A 26,208-nucleotide genomic window follows, 5' to 3' on the forward strand; every position below is an offset into this window, starting at 1 on the left:
TGATCTTTATGTGGTTCATTTCATTTCTGAGGACCTGCAATTTTCCTAGATTCATACTTCATACATTCCATGTTCCAATTTCTACTGGATGTTTGCATTTCTGTCTTATTTTGAGTCTTGCCACATCAGCAAATGAAGGTCCTGAAAGCTCGACTCCATCCACACCACTGAGGTTGACTCTACATTGAGGAGGCAGCTCTTTCCCAGTCATATTTTGAGTGCTTTCCAACCTGAGGAGCTCATCTTCTGGCACTATACTAGATAGTATTCTGCTGCTATTCATGTGGTTTTCACTGGCCATTTTTTTCAGAAGTAGACTGCCAGGTTCTTCTTCCTAGAGCGACATAGTCTGCAAACTCTGCTGAAACCTGCCACCATGGGTGACCCTGCTGGTATTTGAAATACTGGTGGCACAGCTTCCAGCATCACAGCAACTTGCAAGCCACCACAGTACGACAAACTGACAGACATGTTGGGGAAACATGGGTATTCTTCTCTTTTGCCTCAAGAGCACTATAATCATTGCTTCCAGTGGCTTCTCCAACTCATACCATTCTTTGTAAATCTAGGAAGCCTCTGGCCATGATAAGCAACAAATAGGCAGGGAAGAAGATAGGAAGTGGAAATGACGTGGTGTATTCTGTGAGGGTTGGCCCCACAAGCATAGCCCCACAAATAAAGCACCAGGGAATGGGATAGTGGGGAGACAGGAAGAATATTGTAACAGCAAATGCTGGGAACGGTAGTTTTTCATATGCATAGAAGCACTGCTATCACAAAACTCTACATTTCATGAAATACCTTTACTCAAACCTTCCAAATGCATCTTCAACATTACTGCTTTAATTATAATCAGAACAACTTTTGGAATTACTTAACATTTTTCCAAAATACATCATTTTCACTTTCATCTGAGGCTTTCCCTAAATACTTTTTTCCTCAAGTCACAAGTACCCATTTACGTAACATTCAGAAAAGTCTGTTTTCCCATTTATTCTGTAAATATACTCATGATCTTTAAGCAACAGTAACACCTTCTCAATTGTTCTTTTAAGTGATATTTAAAAGGCTTGTTTACAAGAACTTGTAACACTTGTAGTTGTGAGGTCATACCCTGAGGAATAAAATCACTTTCAATTTGTTTGTCTCTCTCTTTTTTTTTTTTTTTTACCTAACCCACCAAACCACTGCCGTCAAAGGATTATCCAATAGCTTGGTGCTTATCTTGCTTACCAGATCACCTGTAGGGGAACAGTTTCTCATTTTTTCACTACATCAAAGATTCTCCTAGGTGTGGCTGGCATCTGTCTTTCTCCCAACCCCACAATACCTTCCTACAGAATCAAACCCTTTTTTTCAAATTTACAATTCCGGACAGGGGCAGATCACCTGGCAAGCAAGGTAAGCAGGGGCTTACTTACTAATCTTTAGTGAGCAATTTCACATGGGTTTCACTGTATCTTAGATGAAGTTGTTCATTACAGATGATCTGATAAGCAAGGTAAGCACTGTGCTTACCTTGCCTATTAGATATTCTGCCCTGAAGACAGACATTTTTACCCATCTGTCAAGTGATCTGTATAATCATTCAACAGAACTATTGATGAGGTCATTTCAGGCTAATGCATCTTCCCCAAATAGTATTTGTTTTTCAAAGTAACAGAGAGAACAATAAAATCTGAAAAGCTTTGCAAGGGCTTTACTCTAAGAAGACTCTTTTGATAAAAAATTTTGTGGGAGAGGAAAAAATCTTGTATTTTATTTGGGCATATGTGAAAAGAACATGGCTAAAGGCATAGCAAGAAAATATGTACATAAAATTAAAGCAAAGATTGAAATATTAAGATCAGACAAATGCAACAAATATTTATTGAGAACATTTCAGTATTAATTTAGTCCAGCCTTTAGGAAACCCTGGTGGCATAGTGGTTAAGAGCTATGGCTGCTAACCTAAAGATTGGCAGTTCGAATCCACCAGGCACTCCTTGGAAACGCTATGGGGCAGTTCTAATCTGTCCTATAGGGTTGCCGTAGTTGGAATCCACTTGACAGCAATGTGTTTTTTGTTTGTTTGTTTTTTAGGGCAGGAGTTGCTTTCATTGATTTTAGGATTTGTATAGGAATAAGACCTTACCTGAGGTCAATTTGCTTCTCAGTGTTGTGACTTCTCTTTTTGTCTTCTTAGGTCTCTGTGGTAAATGAGAATTACCTCCATTTCTTTCATGACTGGCATCTGGGTCCGAAAAGGCATCTATTTGGAGTCCGATGAAAAAGTTTTTAATTTATAGGATAAATAGCTCTGGATGTAAATCTACAGAATAATCATTACATGTACATAAAGAAAACACAACTTATTCATTATAGGCACACAAGGAAAACACAATTTAGAGATTACTATCTAGTTTAAAAAAAATTTTTTTTTAATCTAGTTTAAAAAACAAACAAACCTAGGAATTCTTCAGAAGCCTTTTTGCTCTGGAGCGAAGTCACTTCACCTAATAATATCCAGCATCTCAAAATTAGGTCCACCAATTGCGTCACCATTGAGAAGACAGAGAATTAAATTCAGATTAAGATATAACATATTAGCCTTATATTCTCTGTATTGTAAACTCTTATTGTTACAAAAAATAAAGGAGGTTGTGGGCAATAACACTCTTGAATATGCCTCCTTGAGTACATTTGCAAGAGTTTCTTATGCATGCTGCTAAACATGATTAGAGAAAATCATCTAGCCATATTGGCTACATCTCAATTTAAATACAGGACTATGAACCTCCAGTGGCTTGCCTGGCGCTCATATTGTTTCCTAAATCTATTTACTCTTTGTGAGGTTAAGAGTTACTTTACCTCAAGCGGAGCCCTGATGGTGCTGTGGTTAAGAGCTCAGCTGCTAATCAAAAGGCTGGCAGTTTGAATCCACCAGCTGCTCCCTGGAAACCCTGTGGGGCAGTTCTACTCTGTCCGATACCATCGCTATGGGTCAGAATTAACCCAACAAAAATGAGTTTGGGGTTTTGGTTACCTCAAGCAGTTTGGCCTTTGTCCCTGGCTTCTGTGAAACAACTCTTACAGTAGTTGGTCTATTTTGGTCACACCTGAGTGTTTGTATTAATGGGTGAGAACCAGTCTGTCTGGGAACCCACCTAGTAATCAATAATGAGTGTGTGGGCTGGCTGATAAAAGCCTGAAACACTGAAACATCAAGAAGTTTTCTGAAGGAGAGAATCCTTGAAGGAGATCTTCCAGGGGAAGGGACAAGCCCTCTACTTTGAGGACCTTTCTGCCTTGCCTGAGCACTTCTTCATGATGTTCCTGAGCTAGTCCTGAGTTGTATCCTGTTATTCCTGCCTGTTCCTATCCTGAGTTACTCCTGAGTTGTATCCTTTGCTGTAATAAATCACATAACAGAATCATGAGTTTTGTGTGACATTGCAGGAATTACTGAACTCAGCAGAGAAACAGAGTGCTGTGGGGAAGGAAGATAGCAGCTAGTGTCTGCCTCCTAGGAAACAGCTTTGTGCTGATTCTTCTTCAAGAAATTATCCTTTTACTTGCCCACTCTCCTAGATAACTCTTTCCATTTCCTCCTCTCTACTCAATTTCCAGTGCCTAGGAGCCTTCCCTAACCTCACTTTCAGGTGATAAAATTGCTTTCTACCTCAAAGGAGAAAATTGAAGCAATCAAAAAGCCCTTCCACAGACTCCTCCCTCCAAATCCATCCATCTACCAACAACTGTACCTATAGATTCTGCCTTCTCTCCTGTTCCTGTAAACTCTGTGCTCCTACTCAAGTGAATCCCTCTAGCTCAGATAAAGTACATTGTTCCAGCATGTTATTTTTCCTGTGTTAAGAGACAGACAACTATTACTGGTCTCATGATCAGGAGTTCAATTATTCAAGTGTGATAATTTGTAACCTCAATAATACTGTATTATAATACTAAATATTTGATTTATTTTTTGAATGTTAAGGAAGACCTTTACAAACACTTCTCTCATTAAAATGTTATTTTGAAAAAAGCATTTCAGAAGTTCATAATAAAATATACAAACACTACTACATTAATAGTTATTTCTTAAAATTTCTAAGCAATTAAATTATCCTAATATGTTAGCTTCAAAGGTAACTAGCAAAGTTGGATCTTCAAGCATGCTTTCACTTTTGATATAAATGGACGGCCACCCAGGAGAAGAAAATAACCTTTGAAAAAAAATTAGAAATTGTACAATAATGTAACAATAATATAACAGCAATAATAACAATATTGTGCCAAATGTTCTTACAATATTTGATCCTCATAACAACCATTTGAAGGAAATTGGATTGTATAGAGCTTAAGTTACATGCCCAAGGTGCCACAACTGAAAAATCACAGAATCAAGTCTTGAATCCAGGAAGTTTGACTCCAGAGCCTGAGCTCTTAACCATGGTAACCTACTTCCACTCATTGTGGGAATGTAGGTTCAGAATTTGTATAATTTGCTTAGATTAATTGAATAGAATTTTCTCTGTCCAAGAGTGTCTCCAACATTGTATATTCCATAGCAATATTCTCCTGTAAGTATATAAATTATTATACCATTTTTATTCAAAAACTGAGATTAGCTGAGAATGTCTAAAAACTCTCAAGGAGTGAAAAATGAATGGATAAACATCATCAATTGGGCTATATATATTAGGAGTTGCTTTTCTAATTCTGGAGTTAAGTTGCACTGATTAACCTCCTACAAAGATGAAATACGGTTCACAAATGTAAGATGGCTGGTCAATATTAGGGGTGCAGTTTGTGAGGATGAAACACATGACCTCTTGATTATTGCAGAGATTAGGCTTAAAATTTCAGCCTCCTTAACGACAGCATGGTATACTGGGCAAACAAGACAAACAGATCACAAAGGGCTTGAAAAGCTGAAGAATGAGTGGCTTGAACCTATAAATTGAAATACATCGAGATATCAGGTGCTTTGAATATTTCTGTTTGAAGGTGATGCTTTTTTTCCCCTTGTTGTAATAGAGAAAGATTGCAATGTGTTCTGTTTTACTTACCCATAGATGCTTCAGATTTCAATAAGAATGTATTCGTGATTTTTTAAAAATCTGGAACAATACTTTCACCTAGACAATCTGAGACATCTTAAAGTCTCTGAGAATTCACTGAGCTCAGAATAAATGGTTTATGTGAATATGAAAGCAGAAACCACCATCAGGGAAAACATTACTTAGTTAAAAAAACAAAACAACTGGACAGTGGGTAGGAGAGAGATGCTGATGAAGAGTGAGCTAATTATATCAAGTGGACACTTGAGACTGTGTTGGCATCTCCTGTCTGGAGGGGGGATGGGAGGGTAGAGAGAGTTGGAAGCTGGCAAAATTGTCACGAAAGGAGAGACTGGAAGGGCTGACTCATTAGGGGGAGAGCAAGTGGGAGTACGGAGTAAGGTGTATATAAACCTGTATGTGACAGTCTGACTTGATTTGTAAACGTTCACTTGAAGCTCAATAAAAGTTAATAATATAAATAAGTAACAAAACAAAAACTATACACACACACACAGACAAATACATACATATAAAGCTTAATTCTGATCTATTTCTGAGGAAGCAAATTTCTAACTGATACCAGCTCCCTCCCTCCTCACCTTCTCTTTTTCCTACACAGTACTTCTCTCTTTTCCTCCTTTGCTTTTGTACTCTTCCCTCCAAAGCCCCAATTCCTAAATGGATCAGGGATGTACAGGTGGAAAATGTTGGTTGTCAATATAACTTTTCTCAAACTCCATCCGAGTTAAGATATGATGGTAATATCAAGGCACAGCTCTTTTCCAACTACTAGAGTGGGATGCACATGGAAGGCGCTCCAAATAAACAGAGTTTATCACTCCAGTCAAGATAATGAAAATCAAAATCCCTACATCCACCCTATGATCTATCACTCACAGACCATTTAACAAATACTCCCACATATTCTCCTTAATTAGAAGAGTTTTCAAAATTTAGGTCTTTGTCAGCATGTAGTTTTACCACTTACCAGCCTGGCAAATGAAATAATGCTCCAGTAAGCAGGAGTCCACTTTTGATAAGATAAAACTAGAGTTTCTGGACACGTAGGTGCAGTTGGTGGGCTTTGTGGCATGGTGGGCTGCAACATCTGTTGAAGGGAGACCACACCCAGATAAGCCTCACACTCAAAAGTCAGACATTTTGAAAAAAGTTAATCTGAAAACCAAATTTGAAAGCTTCCAATAGATGAAAAAAAACAGGATTTAGGATTTCCCCCCACATATTATAGATGGTTCATTTTTCATATTATGTGTTCTTTATCACAAAGCTTACTATTAATTTTACTAGGCTTTTAAGGAAGATGACAATGATGTAATAATGCCTTGGATTTTTCTTTAAGACTGTAAAGATTATGCTGTGTATTTTGAAAATATCTATGTAAGAAAAATAATAGCAGATAATTTCTCTCTTAGTTTCTGTGTCAGGAAACTTAGAAGTGAGAATAATGAAAAGATGTTTATCTATTAGAAAAAACATTACCATAAAAGGTTTCTCTCTTCATAGTCTTTCACAGTATTTTTAGTGAAATATTAGGCAAGTTAACTTGAGGTTAAAAATTTCATTTGAGAAAAATCTCATCACTTTCATTACAAAGACAAATCAAAGGCTGTAGCACAAAAATGGCAACATTTCAGAGGAATGATGGTGATGAAGTGACTTATTTTTTCTGTACACAAAAGCAGTAGGATTTAAATTTGTCTTCTTTTTTCCAGTCCCAGAGTAAAAGTAAGGAAGTTTCCTTCTTAAACACTAAATCTTAGAGCCGTACCTGGGTTGCTTTGTTGATGTTTTCTCAGTACTATTAATTTTTGCCCAATCCACCACTTCTTCCCTTCTTCCAAAAAGTCCCAGATGAGATCTTGAACTTCCTGGTTCCAAGGGTAAGCAAGGTATCCTCTCTGGGCATGACAGTAATCTTCTGCTTCCTTAAAGCTGCATTGAAAACTGTTAATCTGATAACAATTATTTTTTCCATGTTGCTCTGGGCTATTTAATCCACTTCCTAGAATGATACTTGTTCTGATAAATAACCAAAGCCAGGTTCTCCCTTTGAAGAACATTCTCCCTATGAGCAAGAAATGTCTGGGGGTCCAGCAGCTGCCTGGTCCTTTTAATATATTATTGGCGGGTGTGTCTTATTTATTAAGATTATTCTTTTTGGAATTGGGAATAATTTGTCAAGAAGACAAAAGGTTTTGTTTCGTTTTGTTTTAGGGGCCCAGATGGGGTTCCTGTAAGCTGAAAACAAATAGCAGAGATCAATAAAGCAATGGGCTATTACAGCTGGGACACCACCTGTGTCTACACAACTGGTTATGCCTTTAGCTTTGTAATAGATCTTTATTTGCTAAGTCTAAGCTATACGGGGGTAGAGGTTGATGAATATCCAAGTCAGTGTTGCTAAAAATTGAGTAATGTGTTTTTTTGAAGAAAATTATTTTTGCAGGGTTGATTTAAATTATTCTGTGTTGTTCCTTGGGAGCCCTGGTAGCACAGTGGATACATACTTGGCTGCTAACCAAAAGGCTGCTAACCCACCAGCCGTTCCATGGTAGAAAGATGTGGCAGTCTGATTCTGTAAGGATCACAGTCTTGGAAGCACTTTGGGACAGTTCTACTCTGTTTTATAGGGTTGCTATAAGTTGGAATTGACTCAAGAGCAATGGGTTTGGTTTTGGTATTCTGTTTCTTAAATACATGCAAGCATAAAACTTGGCATAAACTCTATGCTAAAGCTCTTATACAACCATAAAACCACAGAATAAATATTTGATGAAAGAATGAATAAAAATTGAATACAAAACTGAAAACCAATGAAATTCAAATTTTGCTGAACTAAATAGTCACTTGCCAGATAAATACAGTTCTGGCTTATGACCACACAGGTTCTTTTGCATTTGGCATTCACTCTATTTCATGCTGTAGAAGAAATTCAATTCTTTCACCACTTTTCTTTATTTAACCTTTGTTCATATAGCATGCCATCTGGTTTCTGCCTGTTGTACCCCCATCATTTATGTATTACAGCCAGTTTTCTTTCTTGGTGCCAAAATGTGATCATAGATGCAAAAAAACATGAGCACTGAAATCTCTTGGCAGGTTTCAGTGTTAAGGTGGTTATCTAAAGGATCCAGACTATGCTTATATTACTTTTTAAAATGACTATGGTAGTGGACACCAAAATCAAAAATTCTCTAAAGCACAGACCCAAGAATACATTTCTCAGTTCGAAAAACACTGCAGTCATCAATTAAAGGATATATATGGTGTGGTCTCTACTTTCAAATAGTTTATAATTTAACTAGGAAAGAAAAGACATAATAATTGTAATCGATAAAGACAGTGAAAAGTACCATCACAGTGCTATGAAAGTTCAGACGACGAAGAAATTATTTCCAGCACTTGAATGGGACATATAAGAATGGACATATTTAGGCAGATGAAAAGGACATCTTGGCAGAGGAGTCAACAGGAATAATGCACAGAGGTAGGAAAGTGGAAGGTCTCTATAAAGGGAAAGAAATAATTCTATGTGTGTGTAGTGGGAACTGAAACCAGAAAACTGAAATGTTTTAAATGCCAGGATAAAGAGTTTGCAATGTATTTGGAAGGTGTCCAAGCAGAAGAGTCAACCCTTACCAAGACTGTACTGCAATGGAATTACCTGGGTGCAGGATACTTCCAGTTCTCAAAGTTCACGAAGTGCTAATTTCCATATACATATACACACATACAGTCATGCGTCATATAACATCTGTTTGGGCAACATCTGACTGCATATACGTGTGTGGTCCTATAAGGTTATAACAGAGTTCAGACAGAAATCCTGATTGGAGAACTGAACATTTCCGATATAACCAGATGTAGCAAACACAACGGTTTCCCACACGCAGCGTGTGTACCTCGTGTCTCTCCTATACAAAGCGATTGTGCTGCCAGGCGTATAATGCTACACTACATACATAATTTATAATATATATGCCTTGATAGTCATAATAAATGCCTATGATACTGGCTTATTTTGTACTGTACTGTACTTTCTATCATCCCTGGGTTATGAATGTCTGACTTATGTATAACCCGTAGTTATGAACCAACCCCTGTAAAGCCTGTTATATTAAAAATTTGAGGTACATACAATGGTTTGTAATAACAAAAGGGCACTACTTTGTGACACGCATAAAAACATTATTACTGTATTAAAGATGTTCTAGTGTATCTGGAAGTATTTCTTTAATATTTTTTATGCATAGAAAGGTCACTACATACTAAGACAAACATCTAACTGATGTTAAATACAAACCGTACCTAACTATTCCGATTTATGTACAAATTCGACTTAAAGACAGAAATGGAACTCATTTGTACTCCAGGAACTACCTGTATATAATACGGTGTTCACACAATATCCAAATCACATAATGTACTATTTCACAGAAAGTATCGTGGTTATGAACCGACACATGTCTGTATATATATCTATACATATATATATATGTATATATAATTTAGACAAGAAGACAAAGGTGTTTGAAATGTGTTTAACTGAAGCCTTTTTGTGTACACACACATATACATATATAGTTTAATGTATTTTTATGTAAAACTTGATGCTGATAGAATCTTCTCTGATTGTCAGCTCAGGTATCTTACACAGTTCTGTAACCTACATTTCAACCCTTTTTCACAGTGCCTGATATATTCTCTTAACGTGTGCTTTACCTACAGCACACATACTCTGAATACAAAGTTTAAACAATCGAAAAGTTGGTCAGATCATTACTTAGAACCAAAGAATCAACATTTAAGTAGTCTTTTGTCTAGGTTGAGTAGTAATTTATGTAGACTAACTATGCAGAATTAATTTAGTACATTAAAATGTAAAAGGAAGGCAGACTGATAAGCATAATTATTAGCTTGATAAATATTTTCAATTATTTTTATTGTATGTGGACTCTGAGACACCTAGCATGTGAATTACTGCAGTAGAACCTATCTCTAAAGGTGTCAGTAGATCTATGAATTTATTTCCAATTAGCTACCTTCATAAAATGGTGAAATGAAAAAAATGGCTTCAGTTAAAAACGTTTCAAACACTCCCTCTTTTGCTCTAATTTCTATGTCAATAGCCCAGCTATTATCAGTTGTTTTCAGATGGGCATCAGTAAAAAAAAAATTTTTTTTTTTTTTTATCAGTTAAGCTGACGGAAGAGTACCTAGGGAAGAACAATACGACTGCAGGCAATGGCACCGGTGGCTGCAGAGCCTCCAAACAACAATCATAATTAATGCTGTTAACATTTAGTGTGTCTACAGAAGTTGTCCAACAACCAGGACATTGTTCAAAGTAAGGGCTTACAGAATTCCTGAGTGGGACATGATTGCTCCAGAGGACTGTAAAGTGACATGCTGTTGTTGGCTGCTGTGGTGTTGATTCCGACTCATAGCAATCTCATGCCACAGAGTAGAACTGCCCCAAAGGGTTTCCAAGGCTGTAATTTTTTTAATCTTTATGGAGGCACACTGCCACATCTTTCTCCCATGGAGCTGCTGGTGCGTTCAAACTGCCAACCTTTCAATTAGCAGCTGAGCGCTTAACTATTGCTCCACCAGGGCTCCTTAAAGTGACACATTGTATCAGCATAAATCCCTGCAATCTACCACACTCCAACAAAGCTGCGTTCTCATGGTTTTGATTAGAAACTTAGTATTCTTAACATATCTTCCACATCTGTTGCATCAGAATGTCATGGCAAAACCAAGGCCTATTTGTCCACTAGGCACAGTAGGCACAACACCAAGGCCCACAACACAGGGGCTCATGAAAATACTTTGATTTCTTTCAAAGTCAGAAAAAAAGATAAGTTTTTTAGTCAAATAATGTTTAAATAGGCAATATTAATATATTAATCTTTATATTGATGTACCTGCAAAACATAATTTTTAGTATAAATAAATAAAAAATAATTAAGCCCTCCACCACTAGCTGAAAAATTCGGGGTTCAAATCCACCCGGAGGCGCCTCAGAAGACAAGGCCTGACGATGAAGGTCGCAGCCTTAAAAACCCTACGGAGCAGTTCTACTCCGCACGCACAGGATCTGCCATGAGTCAGAATCCACTCCTTGCTACCTAACATCATATATATACAGATTTTTTTTCTTTTTATAAAGAGGGCTCACAAAAGTCATAGTGCGGCCTGGCCACTAAGATAAAAAAAAAAAATCGGGGACTTTTAAGGATGTAATTTCCGCTAAGCATTGGGGGCTTTACAGCCTCTTCAGTGTGCCCAAGTCAGAAGACTTGTGGCCACTTCAATTCTTCTTGGGGACCTCGGGGAAGTCCACTGTCACTTCCGGGGCTTCTACAGGCCGCTGCCCCCTCTCCGAGCCTCAGGCCCTCACTGGCTCTCGTATTCGAGGCCGCAAGCTGGCTGCTCAGCCTCCCAACTTCTGCACCTCGGTCCCTCAGCAGTTCACCCGAGGCCGGCACCACAACGCACCTCAGCCACAACGCCGTGAAGCGGGCCAGAGGCCAGGCCGGCGCCTTTGCGCACGCGCGCCAGCGCCGAACTAGCTCCTCGGCTCGGCGAGCGCCTTCGCTGTAGCTGAGGCGCTCGCCCTAGGAACGCTCGCTCCACCCTCCTTCCCGGCGACTGGTGAGTTGGCAGTTCCGGGGCGGGGATTGGAGGCTAGCAGCCATCTCCTCCAATGGGAGCGAGACTGGGGTGGGCCCAGAGGCAGAAGGAGCATGGCTTGGAGACTGCTGAAAGTGAGTTCAAAAAGTGGGGTTCTTGTTATAGCGAGGAAAAACGGGGGCCGGGAGAGGGGAGGTTGGAGGACTGGTCGGGGTGAGGTGTGGGTTTAAGGCGGCTCCAAGAGCGTGGGCCCCTTTGGGGACGTTCTTGTGTCTCTGCGAGCATCTGCAAATGCTCGTGCGTGTGCATTTACACGTTTATTTGTGAAAATGTGTGTGAAAGACCACGTACACATATAGGTAGTTGCCGATTTGTGTGCCAGTGCAGGTGGGCCAAGTTTATATAGAGCTTGGCATTAGGGACACTCAGTAAACACATTACCGCCTAGCATGCTGTGCTGCATGCAACGTGGAATGAACTTAGAATAAGACAGGGCCCCTGCCCTTCTAGACAAAGTTTTGTAAGGGCAGGGTTCTAGATGTGACCTGCGAATTGTTGTATTCCCAGGGCCTAGCACCTGGTTAGGAGCCCTGGTGGCGCAGTGGTTAACGGCTGCTGACCAAAAGGTCGGCGGTTCGAATCCATCAGCCGCTCTTTAGAAACCCTATGAAGCAGTTCTCCTCTGTCCTGTACGTTCGCTGTGAGTCGGAATCGACTTGATGGCAACAGGTTTAGTCTTCGTTTTTGAACACCTAGTTGTTGTTGTAGTTGCTGTTGCTGTGGAGTCGATTCTGACTCATGACGACCCCATGTGTAGGTGCTCAAATATTTGTTTATTGACATAGGGGGCTTCCTATAATCTGGAGGAGACTAGAACTGAGACAAAGACTGTTCGATCTACATTAACAGCTAGGAGTGATCCTTAAAAGCAAATCTGATCATGTCATTTGTTTAGGGAAGAAAACCCAGCCTATCCTTAGTTTCATTTTAAGCCAGGCTATCCCTCATTCCTTGGTTCCAAATTCCCCTCACCCCTAATTCCTTGGGTCGTCACATTCTATTCTGTCACTGAGAGCCTTTAGGCTTTTATCTCTCCCAGAAAAATGTGCTCCCTCCCCCTCCTGCCTCCTAGTTAACTCCTATTTATCCTTCAGATATCATCTTTAAGTCACTGCAGCAAGGAAGCCTCTCCCTACCTCTGATACTAGGTTGGGTCTGTTTTTACCCTGTACTTTTTTTCTTTATAGCACTCCTCATGTTTACATATTCGCATGATGACTGATTGCTGAGTGTCTCATCCTGAGATTGTATGCTCTTTGAAGGCAGGGATCAGGTCTGTTTGCCCACCTTGAAGTGCTCAATAAATATTTGATAAATGATTGGACTAATAAATGAATGAGGGACTCACCATCTGGTGTGGTAGTTAGAGAAAAGCATTGTGGATCACGTTTGAGCTAGGATAGTGGTTCTCCACCCAATAAGATTTGAAGCGTCTCTTTTTTATATCTTGCAACCCCTCTTTATTGTCCAGATATGGAATTATGTATAAGTATTCTATGTATAATTCTTAAAAATCAACACAATGTTCTAACTGGACATAAAGGAGAAATTAAATGAAAGTAACTTATAATAAAATAACATATTTCAATATGCAAATATTGGGGCATGACTCACCTAGATTTTGAGACAGTTGATTCCTTGAACCTGTACTTAAACACCCAATTGCTATAGGTATATTAAGATATGTTAAGGAGCCCTGGTGACTCAATGGTTAAGTGCTTGGCTGTGGTTCGAACCCACCCAGTGGCGCCATGGGAGAAAGCACTGGCGATCTGCTCCCTTAAAGATTAAAAAAAAAAAGATTATAGCCTAGAAAACCCTATGGGGCAGTTCTACTCTGCCATATGGGGTCACTATGAGTCGAAATCGACTTGATAGCACCTGAGAACAACAGGTATATTGTTAACCACCCCAAACACTGTACCACAATTTTCTGAAATCATGAACAATTCTTGGTAAAGTTCTGTACAGAACAGTACAGTTGTCCTTCAATTTACAAGGTAATTGCATTCCTGGGAAAGTCAATGTATATGAAAATCATACAGGAGATAGTTTGTATTTATGTGGTGAAATACAATTAGTTGTGGGTTCAGATAATTAAGAGAACAGAATTTTTTTTTACCTATGTGAGTGTCAGAGGGCATTCACAAGTTCATACAGGATGTGGGACAATTCATGTGTCATACTGTCTCAAGCATTCCAGGAAATCTGACCTGATTCTTGCCACTAAACCTGTTAACACTCCCCTATCACTGTGATGAGCAAAAATGCCCCTAAGTGCTCCCTAGGGGGCAGTGCTGTCCCTCCTGAAAATCCCTGGCCTGCAATCCTAAGAAAAACCTTCAAGGCCAGGCAAGTGTGTGTGAGCACAAGTGTAGATACAGACTCTGACTGTAGAGGCCAGTGTGTGAGCGAGACTAGAAATGAAGGAGACCAGTATCAGCAAAAGGCCAGGTACATCACTTCATATGGCATGCTGCCATGTCCTGTGTGTGTGTGGGAGTAAAGGGCTTAGAAGGTACTGCATTCTGGTGTTGATGGGGCCTCTGATGTATTCTTTTTTCCAGAAGCGGGCCCAGGATGCTGTGGTCATCCTGGGCGGTGGGGGACTTCTCTTTGCTTCCTACCTGACCGCTGTGGGGGATGAGCATTTCTATGCTGAACACTTGATGCCAGCTCTGCAGCAGCTGCTGGACCCTGAGTCAGCCCACAAGCTGGCTGTTCGCTTTACCTCCCTGGGGCTCCTTCCTCGTGTCACGTTTCAAGACTCTGACATGCTGGTAGGTGCTCCCAGAACATCTGTGCATTAGATGCAAGGTTAAGAGTGGCATCCCCTAGTGTACTCAGCTGGGGATGTCCCTTTTGGAAACCAGAGCCCCAAGTTAGTGGTGGGAACATGGAGTTCAATCCCAGTAATAATAATAGTAATTCTTAATATATTTAAGTCTTATGTGGAGCTTACTGTGTTATACAGTTTTCTCATTTAATCCTCACAACTATTTCATGAGAAAGGTCCTACTATCATCCCATTCACAGATTAGGAAACTGAGGCACGGAGTAGTTAAGTGACTTGTCCAAAGTCATACAACCAGGAGGTAGCAGAGCCAAGCTTCAGACTCATGGAGTCTGGCTCTGGCATCCATGCCCTTAGGCACTTTCTGCTTCGCTGATATCTGAGGTACCTCAGTCTTCCTCTCTGGAAGACTCAGATGGCTGACACTCTTCATAATCTCACCCCAACCTAACTTTCCAATTTTATCTCTCCATCATTCCCCTAAACTGGTGGTTCTCAACCCTGGTGCGTGTTAGAATCACCTGGGAGGCTTTTGGAATATATAGATGCTCAGGCCCTGTGTCAGACCACATTAACCATAATCTCTGGGTGTGAGGCTGGACACTCCCCAGGGGACTCTGCCAGGGTTGGGAACCACTGTCTGAAAGGAAGATTCTCTAGACCAGCCATGTGTCTTATCTCATTGTCCTCCTAAGGTGCTGCACGCATTCTTACCTTCATGTTTTTATTTTTATTATTCTTCCTTCTCGGAGTGTTCTTTCTACCTCCTCTTCCAGGATCAGATGGTACCCATCATTGGAGACCCTTGCTAGTGCCCTGAAAGTTTTTCCCGTCCACATCAGCTTACAGTGATGGATTCCTTTGGCAATCACTGGCTTTGTGACATCTCTTGATTTCTTTCATGCCTTTTAAAATATTGCTGCTAGATTTGTTGGCTCCATCAGCAATCAAGTCTGACCAGCTGAGCACTTTTCTTCCTCCAGCTCCCCACAGGGATCTGGGGATCGGAGAGGGAGGGACCTTGCTGGGGCCTCTCATTAGCCTGGCTGAGGAGGGTCATACCTGGGGCTGTCTTATTAAGCTGATTAAAGGGTTTTGCTGCTTGACACTCCCTGGGTTCACAGTAGCATTATCTAGGGGCTGACAACAACTAGCCATTCTCACCCACCAAGTGGAGTAGATAAAAGTGTACAAAGTCATAACCACAATTGGAAAAGGCAATGGCCATCCCCTGCTTAACCAGTGGTAGGAAACACTGAGTTTTTCCTCCCAGTCTTGATAATAATAATAGTGAGAGCCTACTGGTTCTCAACCTCAAGCGGGCGTCAGAACCACCTGGGAAGCACTATTAAAAAATAAAGCTTTCCCTAGTGCCTGTCTGTGCCAGATTCTGGTGCTATAGTCTGGTGTTGGGCCCTAGAATCTGATGTGTAACAAGCTCCCCAGGTAATCCTGATGTAAGTGTGCCAGGGACCACACTTTGAGAAGCATTGATATAGCCTTCTGTACCTTTGACTTTTGTCTTCTTTTCCCCAGGAAGTGAAGATCCTGGGCCATAAATTTCGAAATCCAGTAGGAATTGCTGCAGGATTTGACAAGCATGGGGAAGCTGTGGATGGACTTTTTAAGATGGGCTTTGGCTTTGTTGAGATAGGAAGCGTTACTCCAAAACCTCAGGAAGGAAACCCCAGACCCAGAGTCTTCCGCCTCCCAGAGGATCAAGCCATCATTAACAGGTGGGTGAGCAGCCCAGAGTTAATAAGGAACACCTTCATGCAGGGCTCTCAGGGATGTAAGATCTGCCTCTGCCTTTTCACTGCTGTCATATTATGGGCACATTTTTCTGAATTGTTCAGAAATCCTGTTGAGCATCTACTGTGGGGTAGGCATATATTCTCACACCAACCCTTATTTCAGTTTAACGCGTTTACCCACTGAGACTTAGAGAGCTAAATAACTTAGCTACAATCACAGAGATAATAAATGGAAGAGGCTGAGTATCGTCAGGCTACTTTGACTTCAGAACATGTGCCTCTTCCACATCCTTACTCCGAGGCCCTAGGCCAGTGCTGTCCAATACAAACATAATGTGAGTCCCATGGGTAGTATTAAGTTTTCTAGTAGCCACATTATAAAATTAGAAAGTAATATTTGAAACTGATTTTAATAATAAAGTTTATTCAATCTAATATATACTAAATATAACTTTAATATGTAATCTATATAAAAGTGATGAATTAGCTTTGAAATCCAGTGTGAATTTTACATACAGACTAACCACAATTCTAGTGCTCAGCCACATGTGGCCAGCAGCTTTTGTTTTAGACAGCACAACCCTAGCTGTCCAATTTTATGAAATAGGAGGATTTAACAATCAGCATATACAACTGCTTTTAGTAAGGGGAATCCTGGATTGTATGAAGCCCTTCTCTTTGTAATCCCTGGGTATTTTTTCAATACAGTAAATCCAGGAAGTGAAGAAATTCCTACTTTTTAGTAACATTTGAGAAGAGCTTCCTTGGGGAGATCTTGATAGGCATCTTTGGAGCCATTAATGGCCTTTTGGGAAACTAACTCATGGGAAGCTTATTTGGCTCTGCTTCTTGCTTTAGTGTGCTTGCTTAGAGTAAATCTGGTGGTGGTTAAGAGCTATGGCTGCTAACCAAAAGGCTGGTAGTTCAAATCCACCAGCTGCTCCTTGGAAACCCTATGAGACAGTTCTACGCTGTCCTATAGAGTCGCTGTAAGTCAGAATCCACTTGATGTTAACGGGTTTTAGGTGAAATCTTCAGGCATTAGAGATTGGGTTAATGATCTATCTGTCACTTTGTAGGCTGGGGTCAATATCTTTAGCATTGGCCAGGCAAAATATATATTTGTTTTTCTTTCAGCTGCCACAGGTAAGTACAGGTACTGAGATAGTGGTCCTTAGCAGTGCCCCATATACGACAAGTGGCATGTGATGGGAGTGCCTGTGCTTTGAGCACTTGCTCTGCCTGGAGCCTAGCATATAGTAGGTGATCAGTAAATGCTTGTTGAACATATGAATGAATGAATGAATGGGGTGGATATTCATTCATTTATTCATTAGATCAACAAATCCATGTGCCACTATATCTGTTACACTGCTTTTGGCTGCAAATAACAAAGACCCAATTAAAAGCAGCTTCATAATAGCCATTTATTATTTTCTTCTCATAGCAGGTAAAGCAGGTGGTTCCAGGGTTGGTTGGACAGCATGGCAATGTCAAGGCTCTGGGGCCAATTTCTCAGGGTCTTCATTCTTGTTTGCAAGATGCCTACCATCTTGTTTGCAAGAAGAATGGGAGAGATGAGGTCCCTGCCTTGTGGAGCTCTTGTGACAGGGCAATAGAGAAGGAAGACATGTCCCTTGCCTTCAGTGATTATAGTCTAGTGGGAAAACTTAAGCATGTACATTAATCCAAAAACAGTAGAGAAATAGGTACGAATCACTGTATGAATGTCAAGGGGTGAAGGAACACTTGTGACTGGAAGTTTTTTGGGGAGAAAGAGAGGGAGAATTTGATCTGGGTCAGGAAGCATGGAAGATTTTAATAGGCAGAAATGATAGGAAAATGGAGTGGAGGGATAGGTTCTAGGAGGGACATGACAAGGAGGTGAAAGCATGGGCTTATCAGAAAGGGTAAGCATTCAGTTGGGTATGAGTAGCGGGATGAGTAAGAAGGAGGGAAACTGGATCCTCACAGGCCTGGGGCTGCTTCCAACGCTAGTTGGCTGAGTGGCTTGTTTGCCGATTTTAATCTTTCCCTTTACGTTTGATGGTGGTCTGGCAAGTTCTGTACGAGTCCTGGTGTGTTTCGACTTTGGAATTTTAAGAATTAGCTCTGATTTTCTTTCTTTTTAAATTTAAGTTATATGTATGTGGTGGAACTGTAAGTATGTAGCCATGGAACAATCTTCCTGCCTTCTGGCAGAAGGGCTCTAACCTTGTCCCTTTACAGATACGGATTTAACAGTCATGGACTCTCAGTGGTGGAGCACAGGTTACGGGCCAGGCAGCAGAAGCAGACCAAGCTCTCAGAAGGTAAAGTGGAGTTGAATTGGAGGGGCTGTCTTCATTTTTTGGGAGGAAACATGTGGGATAAACATCAGGAATCTTAATAGTGAATAAACATGGTTGAGCAATAGCAAAAAAAAAAAAACACAACTACGTGGGGTCCTTTCCTTGAGGAATGTCCATGTTTTCACTATACCCTCCAAGATTTTAACTGAATTTCCCAATTTGATTGTTACAGGTTGAATCGTGTCCCCCCCCAAAAATGTATTATAAATTCTAACCTCCATACAAGTTGCAATATTGAAGGATTCTGTGGGGAAAATATTAAATGATGCAGGAAGCATCAAAAGAAGATGGAATGAATACTCAGTGTCACTACATCAAAAAGAATTGGTCGACATTCAACCATTTAAGGGTTAGCATACGATCAGGAAATGCTGGTACTTAAGGAAGAAGTCCAAGCTGCACTGAAGGCATTGGCGAAAAATAAGGCTCCAGGAATTGACGGAATACCAATTGAGATGTTTCAACAAATGGATGCAGCACTGAAAGTGCTCACTTGTCTATGCCAAGAAATTTGTAAGGCTGACTGGAAGAGATCCATATTTATGCCTATTCCAAAGAAAGGTGATCCAACCAAATACAGAAAGTATCAAACAATATCATTTACATTACACACAAGTAAAATTTTGCTGAAGATCTTTCAAAAGTGGTTGCAGCAGTACGTTGACAGGGAACTGCCAGAAATTCAAGCCGGATTCAGAAGAGGACATGGAACCAGGGATGTCACTGCTGATATCAGATGGATCTTGGCTGAAAGCGGAGAATATCAGAAAGATGTTTACTTATGTTTTACTGACTATGCAAAGGCATTTGACTGTGTGATCATAACAGATTATGGATAACATTGCGAAGAATGGGAATTCTAGAACAACTTAATTGTGCCCATGAGGAACCTGTACATAAATCAAGAAGCAGTCATTCAAACAGACCATAGGGGATACCACGTGGTTTAAAGTCAGGAAAGGTGTGCATCAGGATTGTATCCTTTCACCATACTTATTCAGTCTGTATGCCGAGCAAGTAATCTGAGAAGCTGGACTGTATGAAGATTGAGGCATTAGGATCGGTGGAGGACGCTTTAACAACCTGCAATATGCAGATGGCAGGACCTTGCTTGCTGAAAGTGAAGAGGACTTGAAGCACTTACTGATGAAGATCAAAGACTATAGCCTTCAGTATGGATTACACCTCAACTTAAAGAAAACAAAAATCCTTACAACTGGACCAATAAGCAACATCATGATAAATGGAAAAAAGATTGAAGTTGTCAAGGATTTCATTTTACTTGGATCTACAATTTACACCCATGGAAAGCAGCAGTCAAGAAATCAAAAGACACATTGCATTGGGCAAATCTGCTACAAAAGACTCCTTTAAAGTGTTAAAAAGTGAAGGTGTCACCTTGAAGATTGAGGTGTGCCTGATCCAAGCCATGGTGTTTTCAGTTGCCTTATATGCATGCAAAAGCTGGACAATGAATAAGGAAGACCGAAGAAGAATTGACACCTTTGAATTATGGTATTGGCAAAGAATATTGAATATACCATGGAATGCCAGAAGAACGAACAAATCTGCTTTGAAAGAAGTAGAACCAGAATGCTCCTTAGAAGCAAGGATGGTGAGACTACGTCTTACATACTTTGGACATGTTATCAGGAGGGATCAATCCCTGGAGAAGAACATCATCCTTGGTAAAGTGGAGGGTCATCAAAAAAGAGGAAGACCCTCAATGAGATGGATTGACACAGTGGCTGCAACAATGGGCTCAAGCATAACAATGATTGTGAGGGTGTTGCAGGACTGGGCAGAATTTTGTTCTGCTGTACGTAGGGTCGTAGGGTTGCTATGAGTTGCAACTGACTTGATGGCACCTAACGACAACAGCAATACCTGTGGTTATAATTCTATTTGGGAATGTTAATGAGACAGTATTAGAGTAGGGTGTGTTGTAAGTCAATTTCTTTTGAGACAGAAAAGAGATTAAACAAGCAAGTGAGGAAGTAGAGATGAGGAAGAGAGATGCCAAACCACATGAAGATCACCCAGGAGCAAAAGCTCAAACCAACAGAGAAAGAGAGACTTCCCCTAGAGCTGGCACCCTGAATTTGGACTTCTAGCCTCCTAAACTGTGAGAAAATAGTTTTGGTTGTTAAAGCCACCCACTTGTGGTATTTCTGTTATAGCAGTACTAGGTAACTAAGACATTAATGAAAACTTGCTTTGCTTTTGCCTTGTTTTGAACGGATATTATATCATAACTGGGCAAGCTTGGAAACAAGAAAAGCAATGTGGCTTGCCTCTGATCATAGAAGTAGTTAAGATTGGAGCAGGACTTGAGTGCTATTTTCTCACTTCCTGCAAGAAAATTAAAATTACTCACAAACTTCCCCATTCAGGCTAACTTCTTGGAACTTGAAGATATCCTTCTAGACTTGTTTCTGAGACTGCGTGCAGTTTTGAAGGCTTCTGCAATGCTAATGCACATTTTCTGCATTTCTCTACTTTGCTTTTTTTTTTTCCTCTACTTTGCACTAGGTGCTCGTAAGGCTATATGGAGTCCTGACATAACTTCCTGGGTGGCCTCTGGAATTGTGTGAGGCAGTGGCCCAGTAGGAATCATTTTCCTCTTTGATCCCTTCAGTCCCACTCTGGAGTGAAGCAAAATCCTATAGCGGTGCTCTGCACATATGTGTTCATCAGGGCAGATGGCCCACAGCTGGAAGCCTTGATGACAGCTTCTTTCTAGCACGGTGTCAAGGAATGTGTGTTGACAAAACCTATGGTATGCTTTCAGATAGAGTAATTCAGCAATTTCTTCTAACTGCAAAATCTTGTCAGTTTGGGCAGATGACTACTGTGTGGAAAAGAATTAAAACTTACAAATGAGCTTGTCTTGATGGGTGCTAGACTTGGGAAGCTTGGAGACCTTGCTATATAAGGAAAAACTAAACAAATCCATTGTCGTCAAGTTGATTCTGACTCATGGCGACCCTATGTGTTACAAAGTGGAACTGTGCTTCATATGGTTTTCATGGCTGTAATCGTTATGGAAGCTGTTTACCAGGCCTTTCTTCCATGGAGCCTCTGGGTGGGTTGGAACTGCCAACCTTTTGGTTAACAGCTGATTGCAAATACCTTGTACCACCCAGGGACATTTGCTACATAAGGCTTTTGTCTAATTGGGCCGAACTCCCCCTACCCCTCCACACCAAGAAAATAGCTACACAAATCTCATTTATTTTCAAGCTGGTGATAAAAAGGGTGACTTTATGTTTAGGGTAAGGGAAGGTGGTCAACAGTATAGATGTTGTTCTTTGATCCTGCCTGACCTGACATGTATTTTATGAGCTCACTTGGTGTTCCAGGTCTGTTCCCAACCATCAGATGGAAAAAAAAGTAGCCAGTACCATTTACCCTTTGCAGGATGATCCTAAGGATACTGTCTTTGGAGAAGAAAAGTACAGACAACCCCTTGCTTTCACACATATCATGTTTCTGAAAATATGTTTTTCTGAAAGTCCAAAAACAAGTCAGGTGATGAGTACCATGGATTTTTTTAAATAAGGTGGCCATATCACTTACTGTATAAATTAAGACACTTTTGGGGAGCAAAAGGGAATGTTAATAATTATGACCAGGCTACAGGAGTAATTATAGCCATCCTGGGAGAATCAGGGTGTCTGATCCCCCTAGTTATAATGGGGAGTCACTTCTCAGAGCACTAAAATTATAAATTATAAAATATTTAATTATACTTCAACATTTTAGACACGATAATTTTAAATATTTTCCAGTATTTTATACATTCTTTAATTTTGTTTTTTCTTTACAACTGTGTACCCAGTCACTTGACTGGAGTCCAACCAGCTTCTCTTCAGATTAAATAGTTTATCCTTACGACACGCCTACTGATTTCTGTCTGTTTCTCAGTTGTATTGAGTTTATGAGGTCTACTATTTTTTTTTTAGTCAATAGTATTTATATTCAATTTCTCCATTTTCCATATTTTTAAAAATAAAAAGGATAAAATGCAGTAGAACATCCCAGTAGTTGCTCAAATATTGCCAAGCAAAGATGGTGAGCAGGCAGCAGCACCATGAAGTAGTTCAAAATGTTTGCCAGCTGTTGTAGAAAAGTTTGTATGTGGAGGTAGAAGGCCCGAAATGTTCGTAGGCTATTCAGTCAAGGATGGGCTCAAATTCTTGATTGGCTATGTTTACAGATGGGCTGCTACTGGGAGTAAACCTGGGGAAGAATAAGACATCCGTGGACGCTGCTGCGGACTACACAGAAGGGGTGCGAGTCCTGGGCCCCTTGGCTGACTACCTGGTAGTGAATGTGTCCAGTCCTAACACGGCAGGGCTGCGGAGCCTTCAGGGAAAGGCCAAGCTGCACAACCTGCTGACCAAGGTGGGCAATTACATCTCTTCTCCATGCCCACTCCACCAGCTTGGCCTACTGACTCCTATTCATTCTCCAGGGCCAAGCTTAGCATCATTTCTGAGAGCCTGTCTTTAACAGCTGGACCAGTTAGGATTCCTTACTATTCCTTGCTATACTCAATTAATTCTCGCTGTTAATTAAACAATTATATGAGAGCAGGGACTGTGTCTCTTTCATTTATGAGTGTATCCCTGGCACCTAGTACATGGAATGAATGAATGAACTAAATGATTTTTCATCACACAGTACTTGTGATGGTCTTTCCTTGTCATCTCTTTTAGGAATAAAAGTCTAAATAAATCTCAATACACCACTGCCAGCTATAACATTAGGGACTTAATCCCTGGGTTCAAAAGAGCCTAATCAGATCCATTCTAGAGGGAGTCCCTTGCATGACTGATGACTTTGTTTCCTGAAAAACAGAAATCCTTCATGCTTTCTTGTGTAAAAACACTGATTTGTGGCTGCAGGTCATGGCAGCCCCATTGGGCGCAGTCTCACGGTCCCCACTCTGTGGCTGTGTTGCTGTAGGTACTACAGGAAAGGGATGCCTTGAAGGGAGCTCACAAGCCGGCTGTGCTGGTGAAGATCGCCCCTGACCTCACAGCCCAGGATAAGGAGGATATCGCCGGGGTGGTGAGAGAGGTGCAAGCCAGGGCCCGCACATGAGGGATGCTTCTCGTTGTCTGTAAAAATCATTTGGCCAGCTGGACTAGCCCAGGATGGTAGCCTTTGTGATTTCCTCCCTGGATATTGGAAGGCTGGTTTGGTGTCTGTCACGATGTAATTAACCACAGAACACAAAGGGAGTGTTTGAATAAAGGTCTGAGTGAATCTTTTTCTCATGTCTCTCTCCTCCTCTCTTTCCTCATCTTCATCCAGCAAGGGCATTAAGACTTCTGCTTGCATCCTTGGCCAACCTCATTTGGAACTGAATTCTCTCTCTCGCTCTCCCCAGCCTCCAACTACCAGGTCTCTGTATCATAGGACAGTAGTGGAAACACAATCATGGAGCCCAGCAGTCCTGGGCTGAAGTCCTTGTTCTACCACTTATTACCTGAAGGCCTTGGACAAGACACTCTAAAGTGGGTTGTTGTGAGGATTAAACCCTATCCTAGTGGAACACTGTGGGTGATCAATATGTGATGGCTGCTATTGTTATACTGAAGCTTAATCTGTGGACTCATTCAAGAGATACAGTGAGGTCTGATATAGTGCTTGCTTTCTGGGGGTTATAGGTGTGGGCACCTGGATGGCTACCGCGTGAGACCCTAGGGAAGCCTTTTCCGACTCCTTTGGCACTGGGACTAGAGGGTTTTTCTGCTGCCAGCAGGCAAGTGGTCCATTTCTCTCTCACTCTGCAGCTGGGCATCGATGGTTTGATTGTCACAAACACCACCTTGAGTCGCCCTGCCAGTCTGCAGGGTGCCCTGCGCTCCGAAACAGGAGGGCTAAGTGGGAAGCCTCTTCGGGACTTGTCAACTCAGACCATTCGGGAGATGTATACGCTCACTCAAGGCAAGGATTCTGGTGTTTGTGTCTTCAGATTTGGGTGTGGTGGGGTCTGTGAGCTCCTGGTTCTCCCAATACCTGTCCTTCCTCACAGGGTGGCCATGTGCTTCTCTGTAGGGAGAGTTCCCATCATTGGGGTTGGCGGTGTCAGCAGCGGGCAGGATGCGCTGGAGAAAATCCGAGCAGGGGCCTGCTTGGTGCAGCTGTACACAGCCCTCACGTACCAGGGCCCACCTGTGGTGGGCAGAGTCAAGCAGGAGCTGGAGGCCCTTTTGAAGTGAGTAGGGCCGTGAGTAGGAGCTATAATTATGGTACAATTCAGAATGATTCAACTCAAGGAGATGCTACTCATCCTATTTATTCCTCATTCAAAAAGGATTTGAGGGTACATGCTGAACCCAGGGGAAAAATCAACCTGTGTTACTCTTTGACAAAGGACAAACAGAGCCAAGAAATTCAGGGTTAGCTTCCAAGGCAGTGGTGTTTACAAGGCAGGGTTGTCCATTTATGTGAGGGAGAAGGGCCTGAGGAATCCTGGCAACATTCCCACTAATTAAGTCACATTGGTTTGATGTGAGGAAGCAGTCAGTACTTAAAATCAGTCCCTTCTTGGTCTGAAGGCCTGGGCAGAAATATCTCCGGATCCCTGGGTGAAGACAGTGTAGGGGGCAAGAAATGTGCTCAGGATGGGGCAGTGCAATTGGGAGAGAGGGGTGGGTCCTTTATTGAGCTTACAGAGCGGAGATGGGCTGAGGGCTTCCTGTGGGAGAGGCCCATCCTTCACCATGGACTGAAATTGCTTTTCTTCCTTTTCCAGAGAGCAGGGTTTTAGCAGCATCACAGAGGCCATTGGAGCAGATCATCGGAGGTGAGGATGCTGTCTGGTGGGAAGCCGTTCTGTAACCTTCCCACTAAATCAGATGAACCCTGTTGCTGGATCGTGGGAGGAGGGACTCTCTTGAGCCAGATACCCCAAACCATAAGATTCCTTCCTTGGTGGCCTGGCTGGACTTAAAAGACAATCATGAAAGTCACTAGAATCAACAGATGTTCTACAATCACTTGGTCAGACCATAAAGTGCCATTGTGATTCTTTTCTATATTCAGATTCTAAGATCCTTCAGTATTGCAGAGACATTGGATATTTGGTGGTGACCATGGAAAAAATAAAGCTGTTTAAAGCCTGAATTTGAACTGTAGTCCTTTCCGGAGGACAACTGGCTTTGTTACCTGGGGACTGTGGGGGGCTTCCATTTGAGTTTGACTGTCTTTCATTCTGTCTTTATTTATTTTAGTTTTTAACTTAATTTTGAAAATATTTCAAACATAGACAAAAGTCGCAAGAATAGTACAATGATCTTCCATATACCCTTCACTTTGATTCACTAATTGTTAACATCTTTCACATTGGCTCTCTCTCTCTCTCTGTGTACATTTGCTGAAGCATTTGGGGATAAGCTGCAAATATCATGACCATCATCCTAAAGTGTTTCAATGTCTATCTTCTTTTTTTTTTTCGATGTCTATCTTCTAAGAGATATTTTTAAATTATAAAACTGGTATGTCTTCATTATTAACAATTCAAGTAATACAGT

The 26,208-nt window shown here is 41.1% G+C and overlaps 2 protein-coding genes across 6 annotated transcripts in view; one reads left to right on the forward strand and one right to left on the reverse strand.

Moving 5' to 3' along the window:
* The window catches only part of PKD1L3 (polycystin 1 like 3, transient receptor potential channel interacting), an 88,663-nt gene extending 80,811 nt beyond the window's left edge, over positions 1 to 7,852 (reverse strand). Inside the window, 4 exon segments of the mRNA XM_064273501.1 lie at positions 1,234 to 1,241; positions 2,135 to 2,251; positions 6,034 to 6,153; positions 6,835 to 7,852. Of these exon segments, the coding sequence (XP_064129571.1) occupies positions 1,234 to 1,241; positions 2,135 to 2,251; positions 6,034 to 6,153; positions 6,835 to 7,126 (537 nt within the window). The 5' untranslated portion in view covers positions 7,127 to 7,852.
* Positions 7,853 to 11,762: 3,910 nt separating this feature from the next.
* On the forward strand, positions 11,763 to 25,801 carry DHODH (dihydroorotate dehydrogenase (quinone)). 5 transcript variants are annotated; one of them, XM_003417058.4, is made up of 9 exons: positions 11,772 to 11,836; positions 14,330 to 14,542; positions 16,093 to 16,292; positions 18,540 to 18,622; positions 22,881 to 23,068; positions 23,633 to 23,746; positions 24,466 to 24,619; positions 24,731 to 24,890; positions 25,431 to 25,801. In XM_003417058.4, exons 1-9 carry the CDS (start codon positions 11,816 to 11,818, stop codon positions 25,483 to 25,485), a joined length of 1,188 nt encoding a protein of 395 aa, XP_003417106.1. In that variant the 5' UTR covers positions 11,772 to 11,815; the 3' UTR covers positions 25,486 to 25,801. The 5 variants fall into 5 exon arrangements, with proteins under 5 accessions (XP_010595089.1, XP_003417106.1, XP_023412405.2 ...); XM_023556637.2 differs by having other exon boundaries at positions 23,633 to 23,737; XM_010596787.3 differs by lacking the exon at positions 14,330 to 14,542 and having other exon boundaries at positions 11,763 to 11,836.
* Positions 25,802 to 26,208: the final 407 nt, after the last annotated feature.

The sequence above is a fragment of the Loxodonta africana genome, chromosome 21, assembly GCF_030014295.1.
Source record: "Loxodonta africana isolate mLoxAfr1 chromosome 21, mLoxAfr1.hap2, whole genome shotgun sequence".
NCBI lineage: Eukaryota > Metazoa > Chordata > Mammalia > Proboscidea > Elephantidae > Loxodonta > Loxodonta africana.

Bases quoted from the DNA above. Each gene is read 5' to 3' on its own strand.
- DHODH (XM_003417058.4), top strand. From the start codon at position 11,816: ATGGCTTGGAGACTGCTGAAA. The intron at 24,620-24,730 runs GCAAGGATTCTG...GCTTCTCTGTAG, and splicing joins GATGTATACGCTCACTCAAG to GGAGAGTTCCCATCATTGGG. The intron at 24,891-25,430 runs GTGAGTAGGGCC...TTCCTTTTCCAG, and splicing joins GAGCTGGAGGCCCTTTTGAA to AGAGCAGGGTTTTAGCAGCA.